The sequence below is a fragment of the Phalacrocorax carbo genome, chromosome 1 (assembly GCF_963921805.1).
Source record: "Phalacrocorax carbo chromosome 1, bPhaCar2.1, whole genome shotgun sequence".
NCBI lineage: Eukaryota > Metazoa > Chordata > Aves > Suliformes > Phalacrocoracidae > Phalacrocorax > Phalacrocorax carbo.
In genome coordinates, this window is record NC_087513.1 from 62,739,852 (window position 1) to 62,753,732 (window position 13,881).

Sequence of the window (13,881 nt, forward strand, 5' to 3'; positions counted from 1 at the left end):
TTCTGCTCCCTTCTTCACTACTTCCCACTCTACTCAGCGCTTGCCAGGCCACACCTGGAGTACTGTGTATAGTTCTGGTCCCCGCTATAAAAAAAAAAAATGTGAACAGGCTGGAGAGCATCCAGAGAAGGGCTACCAAGATGATCAAAGGACTGGGAAGCCTGTCATATGAGGATAGGCTGGGAGAAAAGGAGGCTTAGAGGGGATCTCATCACCATGTACCAGCACTTAAGGGGCAGCTACAAAGAAGATGGAGACTCCCTTTTTACAAGGAGTTGCATGGAGAGGACAAGGGGGAATGGACACAAGTTGCTCTGGGGGAGATTCCAACTGGACATGAGAGGGAGATTTTGCACAGTGAGAACCGTCAACCATTGGTATAATCTCCCCAGGGAGGTGGTTGATTCCACCACATTGGACACTCAGCTGGACAGGGTGCTGGGCCAACTTGTCTAGACTGTGCTCTTACCTAGAAAGGTCGGCCTAGATGATCCCTGAGGTCCCTTCCAACCTGGGATTCTGTGATTCTTGAAAGTAGCCATAGCACCCAGATGCAGGGAGCAAACATCTTAAGAGGCTCATCAGACTTTTCACAGAACAAAGAGTGGGCATGTGCGAACCAAGCAATGAAATAAAGTTTGTAAATCAACTTTAAGCTCTTTTAGCATATCCACTACTGTAAATGCACAGAAGAGTCTGGTATTAGGTGAAGCTGTGTCCAAGATAGAAACATCGTTTAACAAAGGGAAATGAGAAGGTGGTAATTTCAGGAAGCATGAAATTCTGCAGTTTAATGCCAGGTAAGAATAGATAGTTCAAATTTACAATCAATCAAGCATAACAATTTTTAACACCCAGTTCCATTATTCCGGGAATACTATTTATAAACTACAGAACTGTAAATGCTTTCTAACTCAGCACTGTCATTAAAAATACCACTTTATACTGACAGCTTTCCATAATCATTGCAAAGTCCCAGAAGATGTTTTTAATAGAAGCTTTCCTTTACCAAACAGCGTTTGCTTCATATTGGCTGTCAGAGAATGACTAAAACCCTTTTGTAAAACAGACATGCCCGATTTTAAACAAACCCACAGCTCAGCAATGCAAGACAACACATTTACTGTTTCTGAGGAGAGAAATATTCTAAATCAGCTTCCTTCTTCCTCTCATCTGCTCAGAATCAACTGCTGTTGATTGAAACATGCTGTACCACAAATGCTAACAGTCACCATAACTTAAGGATATAGTTTATTTTGATGGTGCAACTATAAACATAATTAAAAAAAAAAAGTTATATTTTTTAATGAATACTAAAGCCAGATCTGCTCAGGATCAGTTTGGGACTGTGTTATATGGGTGCACAAACACGTGGTGATAAACAGGATATTACCAGTTTCTGGTTTGCAGAGCTGTTGTCAGTCTTCTGTCTTGTTTTCTGCAAACCTGTGCTTCCAGAGGGCTAGAGCGGCGCCAGTCCCTCAGCATGGCTCTTTCTATAGGTATGCTGTTAAGCCCACACAGCCAGGGAGAGGGCCAGCATCATTAAGTATCCTGGTAAAATAGAAGACTCTGCAGTGTCTGGTGACTCTATCAGCTGCTGTTTAAACAGACGGTTGTTTAGAAGGAAGAAATGGCTTGAGGTTCTTCCTATAGTACTGAAAAGTTGGCAGTTTTTTCTTTGTCTTATATCTCAAGCTGACTCGCTAGGCCTGCATGCAGAATAAGGGATGATGCACTTCTAAAAATGTGGCTTGGCTCACAGCTGCAAAAATAATTCCTCTATTCCATACCACTACAAACTGACAAGTGAAAATAGGTAATACTTCCTAACCAGAAAACTTTGCTGGACAGTTGAAAAAAACATTAGCACAGACTCAAAACGAGTTTACTCGCACACATACTGTCTGTGTCCAACTTAGAAGCGGCTGGGAAACACTCTTGGTGTAGTGTAGTTTCTAAGTCTGTAAAATGTGATGCACAGCTGCAGCCACCATTTTCTTCCAGTGGAGTCAACATGGTATTCAGGATAATAGTGCTCATTTCAGGCACTGAAATATGCGTTGTTCAACACTCCACACGTTAGTGGCACTCTCTCAGACAAATACTGAGGACACAAACAGCATTCAGACAAGCTGTAGAACAGTCGATACAAAAGTGTATTGAGGAAAGACATAAGCTTGATTTAGTCTTGGAGTATTTGTTCAAAAATGAAGCACACAATGACCTGTTAAGTCATATAAGGAAGAAAAACAGTAAAAAAAAATTTGAAGGGACAAACAACCCTGTCACAGCTAACTTCAGACTGGAGTAACCTTCCTGCTCATTCAGGTAGGTGGGATGTTTTTAAGCAAGGCCCATCCAACTTTTTGCCAGTTGTATGGATAAGCTGTACAGTAAATCAGCTGCCAGCACACTACTTTTATGAGGCAAAAATGATGGACAATGTGTAGAGATGATGGTATATGCACTATATTGCTTTTCAAATAAATAAGAATCATTCCATCAGTAATTCATATAATCGGTGTCTGTAACAGGGCACCTCATTAGCATGCCAGAGATGCTCCATCGAAATAGGAACAATTCCACGACTTCGAGGTCAGTACTTCACCTTACTCCCTGTACAGTTCTGGTTTAAAAAAAAAAATCCCATGAAAGAGAAAGACAAAATCTTCCAGGAGCAAGAAACAGTAATTTGACCAGTGTTAAGGCAGCATGTGAGAAGAAGGCAGCAAAAGGTGCTTGCGGGAGAGAAACTACAGGTAGGGATCAGTGAGCAGATGGCTCCTTCCAGCAATCCTTGCAGTGAAGCTGAGCAGTCAGCCTCTTCCTACTGCTGCCATGACACTTCCCTGTGCACATCACCAAGAGCGGTGCTAAGGAAACCTCAACCAGAGTATGTCAGGAAGAAGAAAGTCAATGCTTGCAAAGAACTGAAAGGTGCTTCCTTATTCTTATGGTGTGCTAAGAATTTTTGCTATTTATAAAAATTAAAAAAAGAAAAAAGAAAAACAAAGGACCCTGAGACTGAGACCATCTTCTCTCATGGTTTTGTTTTACAGCCAACCAGTTTGCAGTGCCCACTGAAGGAAATGCGTTTTTTTTCAGGTTGAGGAGTAGGAAAGAACATGGAGGGAACAGGAAGTGTGACAGCGCACTGGTGACAGCGCACTGCTGCTTTGGCTGTGAAAAAGCGCATGCACAGCCACACAGCTTGAATGGATCCGTGGTGTTGCTGCAGCTGGCAATCAGACAGGTTCCTTCCGGAGTGGAGTGAGGCACTTGGGACATTATCTGCTCTGAGGTCACATAGGGAATCAAGAGAGCCGCTGGGACTGATGATCCTGGATCCCACTCCCTTGCCACTGGCTTTAGTGCATGTAGCACTCGATTTCCTTGAGTCAATGAGCCAGACAAGGATGGTGCCAAGTGCAATGCTTGGAAAGGGAAGGCCTCAAAGCCGTGAAGCAGAGGTTGTACCAACACCTTCTCAATATCCTTAAATTTCCTCTGATTTCCCTGCTTTCATTAAATTTGTATCTTCTTTTCTCCACCTGGCCAACAGCAGTTCAGTAACCAGAAAAACAGCTGCCACTTCATTTCTTTGGTCTTAGCTAATGGAACTTAACTGGTAAATGGGGGAACTCTTAACTCCTTTTCAATCATGTCGATGCAATGTGCCAAGTGCACATTGTTAATCTAAGCGTATTTCAAATCACTTCAAAAGCATGAAGAAGGTGCAACTCCTTCCACTTTACAGATACAGGGATAGGTTAAGCATTGTGCAGGAGATTCCACCTTGATTTTTAGCAGAGTTCAGGATAAAATCCAATGTACTGGATCCTAGGTTGTCTTCTATAACTGTGGTGCCTCTTGGGCTTTTTCTAGAGTAGGGACTTAGAAGTGCATGAGAAGGATGTGTAAGATAATGAATTGAAATTAAAATCTATGCTTAACACCTGTTCCATTCATTGAACTTGAGCATGAAAAAAGCATGCTCAAAGATGAGTGAAAGGAAATGTAATGTAGAAAAGCAAGTGAAAGTGGGATGCTTCTTTACAGATACTATCCACAGCAATTTGAAAACCACCAAATGACTGTGGAGCCCACATCAAATTTTAAGAAGTGACTGGAGGACCTCCCACAGGAGGGCACTGAGGCAGCACCTACTGACCATCAGTGGGACTTAGTCTTCTACCTGTCTCTGAGGTTTTGAAAAATCATTATACCCAGTGAGTCACTGAAGAAGTGCTCCCATCCCAGAAGTTTTCAGGATGTACATTTTCTTTTAGCGAGATTCTAGTATAATGTAGACTCCATTTTTTGGTCCAAGTGTGGCTGTTGATTTCAGCTGCAAAGGAATCTGAAAAAAAAAAAGAGCATCTTATGTACAGTTGTATGTATTTGTTTATGTGTGTATAACATCCCCACATACAGACAGACCTTTTTTGCTGGGGGGCCAATTCATACCAGGATTACTGTGGAAGCTGTAAAGTACTTGTTTTACAGTCAGCTGTGGTAGTATACTATTAAATAGAATTTACAGCCAGAGGCTGAGGCAGTGGTTGCCCAGGTATATTGTAGATCTGAACAGAAAGAAATTAACTCTGTAAACTCTAGAGCTGCTGAGTAAGTGCCAGGTGCAATATATATAACAGTAGGCATATACTAAAATGCTGAGATCCCATGAAAGATTTATACCCATTCTCACCCCATATAAATCAAGATATTTTGACAGTGGTGTTGCTACACTGCTCTCCACTAAGGCAGGGGTGTGTGACTGTTTGTTTTGCTGGAAAGATCATAAAGGTTAAATCACATTTTGATTAAAACATGCAGTCCAGGCCTCTTATCGCTCTTTATTATGGAAGTGGCTCTAGCAATTTTCTCCAATGAAGAGAAAGTCACAAAGGCAAATAAACTGCCCTGTCTGAGACACACTGCCAACTCACTGAAGTTGACAAGTGTGGCCTTCAAGTCTGCACGTACAAACCTCAGTCTCTGGGCAGGTCTTAAATCGAAACTTCTGCAAAATCCTCAGCAGAGTAATTTTTGTCTCCAGCAAACCCATCTTCATGCCAATGCAGCCACGGGGTCCTGCTCCAAAGGGCAGGTATGCAAAGGGGTGTCGTTCCCTTTTGGCCTCCTCTGTAAACCTAGAAGATGCAGAGATGGAAACTGGTTCAAGAAATGCTTTTTTGCTCCTGATCCCATGTTTTCCATTTACATTACAGAAGGTGGTTATTTTAATTGGTCTTAATAAACAGGTCAAGGGGACTGTTGACAGATTATGTCCTGTTGGGGCTGACACCCCTAAGCAAACAGATAGTCGACTGATGGTCATCAGCCTTTGTCAGCTGGTGATTCCAGGAGAGGACAGACAGACTTTAGTATACTTCCAATCTATCTTCAATGAATTGCCTTCATTCAATGACCATGCTCAGAAGTATGATAACTTCAGGTGCAGACATGCTAGCTGTGTAGACCTTTGCATGTGTGAGGGAGAGATTACAGCTAAGAGGAACAAATGGGCTGCAATGTGAACTAACTAGAATTAGCAACAGCACTTCCCTGCCGTGCACCACAGAAGCAGATCAATGGGAAGTTCTCTTTGAAGCTTGCAAGGGGAGATGAAATCTGATGGGATTGGACAGGCCATGGAAGACAGCTATTACAATTCAGTACAGCCTTTCTTTCTGCTCTTGGCCCAAAGACACTAGGTTCTCCGTTGGGAAACATTGGAATTGCAGACATTTCTGTTCTTAGAGCTGAAGTACCTCAGTCCAGTTGGAAAGACTGATTAATGTGGTAGTCTGTATGCAGATCTGCATCAACTAGCTAGCTTTAAAATGCTTGATCAACCATTAGAAATTAAGCGCTTTTTTTTCTCATAAGGAAGGAAACAAAATTCCTATTTGAACAGCAGTCCAAAGGAAAAAAAGCAAAATCTCTTTGCCAACATCTGCAAAGATGGATGTATACTGGACAGAGTATGTACAGACAAGAGTACAGAGTATGAGTCAGTACAAGTTATTTGGGCCAATGCATAATCAAGAAGGTGAAGCACACCCTGGCCTGTGCTGAGTCACTGATCAGAGTGGTTCCTTAAAATAAGCAAACCTTTACAGCAGTGGCATTACCCTTGAAATCTACAGAGTCGTCCCATGTAATAAGGTGTTTGGAGCTGTTGTGGTAGTACAGAACTACTTTTCCAGTTCTGTATGTGGATAAAGATTCTGTCCTTCATGTATAGGGTCATCCCTGAAAATCTCTCATCTGTTTGGATACAGGAGTCACCATCCCTGGAGGTATTTAAAAGACATGTAGACGTGGCACTTCAGGGCATGGTCTAAGAGATATGGTAGCATTGGGTTGACTGTTGGACTTGATGATGCTAGAGGTCTTTTCCAACCTTAATGATTCTATGGTTCTATCAACTTTAGACTGCTAAGGCCCAGTGAACTCATGCAGGGTAGAAAGTGATGAGAGGTAATACAGGCTATTTTGAGGTCTGAAAAAAACTAATATTGTGTATTTCTGTTAACACCATCCCCATGCTTAGATATCCTAAATAAAATTTGAATACTACTGCAGAAAGTACTATAGAAGGTTGAAGGACCATTAATTCATGTACTGAGCACTGTTGCATATCCCATGCAAACAGGTTAATGCAATTCTTGTCTTGCTCACCCCCATATATCATTCTGGTAAATTTAAAGACTCCCTCATTATTCCTGAGGCAGATTTCAAAACAAAATATTAGGGGAAAAAAGGCTGTAGCTGACTTAATTTGTTTTTTGTTAAGCTCTTATTTTATAATTCTTACTAACATTACCAACTGATACAAGCTGGGGAGAGTGTTAGTAATTATGCTTCATTCCTCAGGGAAATTTCAAAAGGGAATTAATCTCAGATACATTACAAACAGCACCATATGAGTCAAGGGGACTTCAGCCCCCACTATCCATTTTACGCTGTAACGTGCTTTCATACTACTGTTAAGTAGTGAATAAACAATTAAGACAGCATTTCTAGATAAGCATTGCTAAAAAAAACCCCCAGACTTCCAGCTCTGGGCCTCTCTAACCCTGGCATTGCTCTTCTTCATGGCCTAAGGTACCTGATAGAGCATATGCCAAGATTTGCTCCAGGAGCATTGGGCAAACCCACCTACACCATACACGTGTTGTCCTGCTGGCAAAGGTGTTTCTGGGCTGCCTGCATCACACCCGGTTTTTTATGGAGGATGCACTTCTTTTTCTTAGTAGGCTTTTCGAATAGCAGTAGCTTAAAATGCAGCTGCCCACAGAAGAGCTTAAAATGCAGCTGCCCACAAAACAAAATTGTTCTTTCACACAGCACCACATCAGTTGAAACTCTCCCTGCAAGCTCAGCTCAGCATCTGTAAGGTAGGGCAGGGTACACCAACACAACCTGAGAGTGACCCCCTCGGTTGAAGAGAATAAATGCTCCAAGTGAAACTACATCTTGCCAAGCAGAGCCAAGAACCCAGGACCCTAATTTATGGACAGAGAGCAAATTCCCAGTGGGAGATGGGACAGGTTCCCCACTCACAGTGTACCCACACTGTTACAACATCCCAGGTGAAATGGCTGCTCTAAACCAGCCAGGAGCTGGATGAGCCTGTGTAGCTCCATGTCAGTGAATATGCTATCTCACTTCAGAATTTCTGCATCCAGAGGTGACACTATTTGCAGCATCTGATTCAGAAACGGGTCTGAAAACCTGCACCACATTTCAACCTTGATCAGACCTTATACCTTCTGTGGGATGCGCCACTATCACCACTTGTCTAATTGGGTCGAAATAACGTATTTTATGATCTAAATTAAACTGTTTGCCTCTTGGTGGAATATCTGCTTCGGGTGAATAGCAGGTGACTGTGGCTGTGAAGGAGCAGCAGGATCAGGTGTCTCCACTGGACAGGCTAGAGTCTTGTGCCCACCCTAACACAGGAAACAGCATTTAAGGCGGGCCTTTCATCTAAACAGGCCCAAATAAGGACTTCAACCTAAGAATGGAAAGCACTACTCCACATACCTCTCAGGAATGAACTTCTCAGGCTCTGGCCAGAACTCAGGGTTGTGGTGGAGATGTCCAACTGCAGTTTCAATGACAGCCCCAGCTGGAATACGCTGCCCCAGAACTACACAGTCTTTAGCTGCTTCCCGAGTGAACCTGCAACAGTAAATGTCATGTATCCCAGATGATTAATAAAGGTAAAATCACAGCATGAGGGAACCATAAAAGTAAATCTCTTCAACTGGACCGACCCTGTAATTTCACGAGTAACACTTTCCCAGAAGATAAATACAGCAACTGTTGCTGATGCTGGTGTCTTCTCAGGTTACAATCATCTCCGCTTAGAAGCACACAGCTCCAACCCAGCCAGCTAACTTTTGCCCTTTTCACAGTAAAGCATTTCTGATTGCTTCAGGTTTTCCAGATTGTTAACTGTTAAACTGCAATTTTGTTGCTAATGTTGGTTTTAGACTCATCTTTTATGAAAACTGCAGATTAGATGTGTCAGTCATCTCTAACAGCAGGCAGAAAGAGTGTTCTAGTTTGCCTTCAGAAAAAAGTAAATATAGGTTTTGAGTTTATTTATTTGAGAAGCTCCCACACGCTGGGACAGCACCTGAAACTTAGCAAAGGACGGTTTTAATGTTAGGGCTAGGTGTTCTGTTGCTGCTACAAAAATACAACCAATTCACAAGCCTTGGAAGACCGCAGCTCGCATATACTCATCTAAGATAGGCATGACGTTAGCAACAAAACTGCAGTTTCCTCCCACCCTGTGGTGACAGGTGGCAGAGTAGGACTGTCCTTAGGAACCTCATTGTGACAAGACGACTGAGAAAAGCCACCTGCCAAAGCTAAGCTTGGGTCTGTAAACTTTGCGGAAAAAAATGGTTTGTGGGTGTGCATGTGTGGTGGCAGATCCTGATTTAGATCTTTTGGTGCTTGGGTGGTTGCTACAGACCCCAAACCAGCCCAGACCCAGGCGAGTGCCCTGCTCTCTCAGCCTAGCAGCTATTCCCCAGTACCAGCTGGGAGCACAGGGGTGAGACAATGTGCAGGAGCTCCCTTTGTGGCTCCCCGCGCTGTGCCTAAAAGTTTGAACAAAGATTTCAGTTTCAGGGCTGTCAGTCTGGTATCGTTACAGGAACACATTCTTTCCTTGCTGTCACCCATCTCTCTCTTTATCATAGACAAATAAATAACAGAGGCTCCAAACCTGGAACAAAACACTGGCATGCTAAAAAACACATTGACAAGCCATCCTTCTCATCCTTACATGAATTTGGTGATAGTGAAAACATGAGTTCTGGGGAAGAAAGTTCTCTGGGTAGTAAGTTCATTTTTTACAAAAAAACAACTCATTTTATAACAGGCTTGGCTGCTACTGAATTTTTCCCTAACTCAGCATTATCCTTGTCATAGGCAATTAGCACCTTTCCGAGGCACTGGGCTCTCCTGTCCATCCCACATCCATCAGAGTGAAAGCCAGATCAATAAACACCACTGACAACGCCAACTGAAACTTCGGAACAACTTTGCTCCATTCTCATTCTGTTTCATATCTGACAAACATTGATTGTTTCCCAGCGTTTCAGCTGAAACTCAAAGATCCCTGACACTTTAACTGGCAAAACAATTTTCATTTGTATACCACGTATAACATAGTAAAGCCCAGTAATCTCATCCGAGAGCAAGTATCTTTGACATTTACTCTCTGAACAATCCTGCAGATGCCCATGGAAAAATCCTGACTTCCAATCTTTGTGAACATACAAAAGATAATATGATTTTAAGCTTTTTTATTTTAAGGTGTTTGCAATTGTGGGGTAAATTTTTCAAAGGCTCTCACAGCAAGCTCAACTTTGGATCCTTTCCAGTCATCTGAATTCTTTCCCTGGCTTCATAAGAAGAAGTGCAACTGGCTGATGGCTTTGAAAAGTTCCATTCTTAACGTTTGCCTTTATGCTTGTGATAACTTGGAAATTTGTCAGTCAAACAGTTTTCTAATTTCCTTTCCTCTTGTTTTCAGTTCATCAATAAAACTTAGTAAAATTAGTCTTTTGTGAATTGGGGCAAAACTTCCAAAATTTAATGGATGTAGCCATTAGCTTAGCTATATTAGTGTAACACAGTACTCAGTGCAAAGTGGTAGGGATCCAAGTTAAACACACATGTAAAATACAGCTTTCTGAATGTGCAGCCCTTCCACAGATCAGGGCTGTAATGCCCAACAGGCTATGGTAGGTCTTTGCTCCATATCCCCAAAGCCCAAGGCATTTGGAAGCAGCAGCATCTGGCTTTGTAAGGCCAGTCCTGCTGCAGAATGGCTCCATCCTCTAACCTTGAGGGATGTGAAGAACAGAGAGGAAGCAATCTTGGCCAATCCACTGTAAAAAACTGCTTTAGAAAAACCAGTATTAGCCAGTTTTCTTTCAATAGGCCACATTATATCTTTCAAATGCACAAGCAGTATTGATGTTGGCACAAAGACCAAGGGCACATTGGTCTTTCAGCAGCAGATTTCCATTTTATAGAGCTAGGGATCTACCCTGTGGAATCAGAAGGGGAGAATAAAACCAGATACCTGAAGGCGGGTGGGTACATGCGCAATGTCTCTGCAATCACCATGTCCAGATAAGTGAGCTCTTGTATATTTTGGTAATCAGGGACCATCTGAAAAAGCAGGAAGAGAGGAACAATTACATTTTCTCACATTTAAGTGCCAAACTCATCTCAGATTAGCTTTTAAATCATCTATTTTTTACTGGGCATTTTTCCTGTAGAAGAACTCGATGTCTCATCTAAAACAGTAAATGATAAAATTATACAAAAATGTGGGCAGTAATTAAATGTGTGTATAACATTCCTTTCATCATCAAAATGCTTTGGTGCGCAGCCCAGCTGAAGATATAATAATAAATCAACTTGCTAAGAAGTATTAAAAACAGGGCATTACAGAGAGCATTAATAGCTACAACAGAGCTATTGTTTTATACATCCACCAAAATCTGCACAGGACCCTTGTTTCTTCCCAAAGACAAGAGCGTGGCAGACCACGAGCACTTTGTTCACAAGAAACAGCAAGTCCTTCAGTCATTCTTGCTGACGTTGGAGCAAACCCTTTGCCTTTTCCCAGTTACAGAAATAAAGCAAACTGCTAGTGCTGTAATGCCTGCAGAGGGGTGGGAGACGGCACTGGAAGAAACCGGCACCCTGATGAGGAACGGCACACAGCGGCAAATTGCTCAGCCGAGTAGAGAGGGCTGAAGCATAGCTCAAATCTCACCAGCAGGATTGCAACAGTGCCTGGGGAGAGAAGCCTGTTTCCTCCCGTGGCCACCCCTTGTGTAATGCTGCTTAATTCTGCACGGTGGGAAATGCATGAGCCCACACTTTCATAAGTCTACAAAACCACCCGGCCCTTGACAAGGGGTAGTCGGCACTAAAATCCAAACAGGGCTGTAGCGCAGAAGACTTTGCCCTCTGACAGGCAGCAAACAGGCAGCGAGAGACACCAAACCACAGATGACCACCAGCAGCAGTGACATGGCTCAGGGTATGGGCGAACGGAGAATTTCTCCCACTGTTAACTTCCTCGGAAAAGGGACATTTTCTCTGTCTTATTCAGTGCTCTCAGCAGAGGGCAGCCAAAGTACATCTAATAACCTCATCAGGAAAGTAGAGTTTTGTTTTAAATTAGAGCATCTCCTAAAAACTGATACAGAGTAAATTGGAGAAAAGCACAGACGTCAGACTAGACTAAACCTTTTATGAAGATTTGGGGCCCCTGCCGTTCACAAAGGGGACTGGATTCTATCCTTCCTTTATTTACTACAGCACTTTTCATGTATAATGCATATTTTATTGAATTTTCATGCAAAAACATATGGTACATACTGAAAATACTAAGCAGAGAACAACTCCAGATGGTATGCAGAAAAGGCGTACAATAGAACGAGGATACCTTGCTGGATTAGGGTATCCCACTTATTCAGCACTAAGCCACCATGCACCATTTCACATTAACTGATCTCTTCTAGGAAGGAAATAGATACATTCTATTATTCCCATTTTTTTGGCTCAGGAAAGAAAAGCAAAACCAGAGAAAGTAATTTGCACAGGCTGAGCAGAACCAGTGTGTCTGCTCCTCTCTTAGGGAAAAAGATGCAACTCAGCTTGTCAACAGATGAAGTATTTTGTCAGTATATGTCAAATATTATCAATACAGGAAGTATAGATTGCACTGACAGCCTTTCAATGCTGCTTTTATATTGCAGTGGTGCCTACTAACTTAAACCTTTGGCTTTGGTCCATGGTTATCAGACAAAGGACGAGGAGACTAAAAGCCACGAACAGCAGCAATGTCATGAGAACCACGGCTGGGTGAGGATCTGTGCTCCAATAATTTGAATAGCTAAAACCAAAGACAGGAGGATGATTCTTATCATCCTTGTTTTGCAGAAAGGGATCCAAAGGCTACCTGATTTTGCACAGGAAATCAGTAGCAGAGGCTGGTAAATGAACTGTGATCAGACTCAAATTTCAGGCCTTTGTGGCAAAACTACTCTTCTCCGTGACCACACAGGTGCTCCACGCTTTGATGTAAATACATGCAGTGATCTGTATTAATTTTTTTTTAAACTAATTTTACATCTTTCTTTCAGAACTTTCCTCTGTCCTTTTTATACTGCTCTCCTGAATCTCTTTGAATCCTGGGTCAGCATCTGAGTCCTGTCCTTGCAATCCCTCCTGATTTCATGGCCAGGCTGGCTGAGGGAAGAGTTCAGGCTCAGAAAAATTGAGTGGTGGAGCCACGAGCACACCATATTTGATTCTCTGAGGCATGCTCTTTCCACTGGGCCTTCCTGTCTGTCTCATAATCCCTCTACTTACTTTTGGAGTCAATAATTAAGATAATTATATGGTAACCTGATATAATAAGTAGCCACTAAATCAAACCATACATCAACAAATAATAAAACACTAAATTATGGGAGCTTTGATTTGCTCTTTCAAATACCTTCTATACCTTCAGGGATTAGCAGTTCAGAAAACAAAACAAAGGTGCAAAAGTAGCTGATTTTCCTTAGAAGAAAATTCCTTTGCTTACATAAAGAAAAAGGGGTTGGTCAAATGGCAGCACAGTGAATTCTGCTATCATCAGCATGGCAGACACATCAGTCATTTCCTACATCTGATGCAACTTAATTATTGGCACTTCCATGCTTTTAACATCAAAGTAGCTGGACCTAATTTAGTAGTTGTTTGCAAGGTCTGACCCAGGGCTGCGTAAAGTAAACACCAGCCAAGTATCTCTATTTAGGAAGGACAGTTCGCTGCTTTTTTTCCCTTTCAAAGAAAATGTTTTCCATTTATTTTTCCACTCCCTCTCTTCAAATTATTCCTTTAGCCAAGCACATTTCAAAGTAACTTAAATATGCTTTTCTCCCTACATGTCCCTAATTATATCTTTCAACTGTTGGCAGGTTTGTGGGGGTGAGGGGTGGTGTTGTGCAAAGATGCCTCTTTAACCCCCTGCCAAAAAAAAAAAAAGAGTCTACATTGCCTCTTACTCAGGATTGGGTGTTTTTTTCATTAAGAAAGAGATTCTTTTCTGTAACAAGTATAGATGTGGGGGGAGAAAGGAGGCACCACGTTGCATTAATAAAACTTCTTATATTTTAATTTTGCAGCCACTGCTTTGCACAGCGCAAAAAGTGTGCACCTTTGCACGGCAAAAACAGTTTGTCTTATGCTTTGCATAGCCTTGTAGTATCTTTTCCTGTTGACCTGAAACTGAAATGGCCATGTAACTTCTTGTGGCATTTCTCTGTGTGC

General features: G+C 42.2%; 1 protein-coding gene across 7 annotated transcripts in view; it reads right to left on the bottom strand.

The window, feature by feature from the left end:
• Positions 1-764: 764 nt before the first annotated feature.
• The window catches only part of TBXAS1 (thromboxane A synthase 1), a 246,993-nt gene continuing 233,876 nt past the window's right edge, over positions 765-13,881 (bottom strand). For all 7 annotated transcript variants that reach the window (XM_064456647.1, XM_064456593.1, XM_064456602.1 and 4 more), the window contains 4 exons: positions 10,628-10,716; positions 8,062-8,199; positions 4,994-5,156; positions 765-4,363 (listed from right to left, as the gene is read on the bottom strand). In XM_064456647.1, coding sequence (XP_064312717.1) covers positions 4,289-4,363; positions 4,994-5,156; positions 8,062-8,199; positions 10,628-10,716 — 465 coding nt within the window. In that variant the 3' untranslated portion in view covers positions 765-4,288. The remainder of the gene's footprint in view (positions 4,364-4,993; positions 5,157-8,061; positions 8,200-10,627; positions 10,717-13,881) is intronic.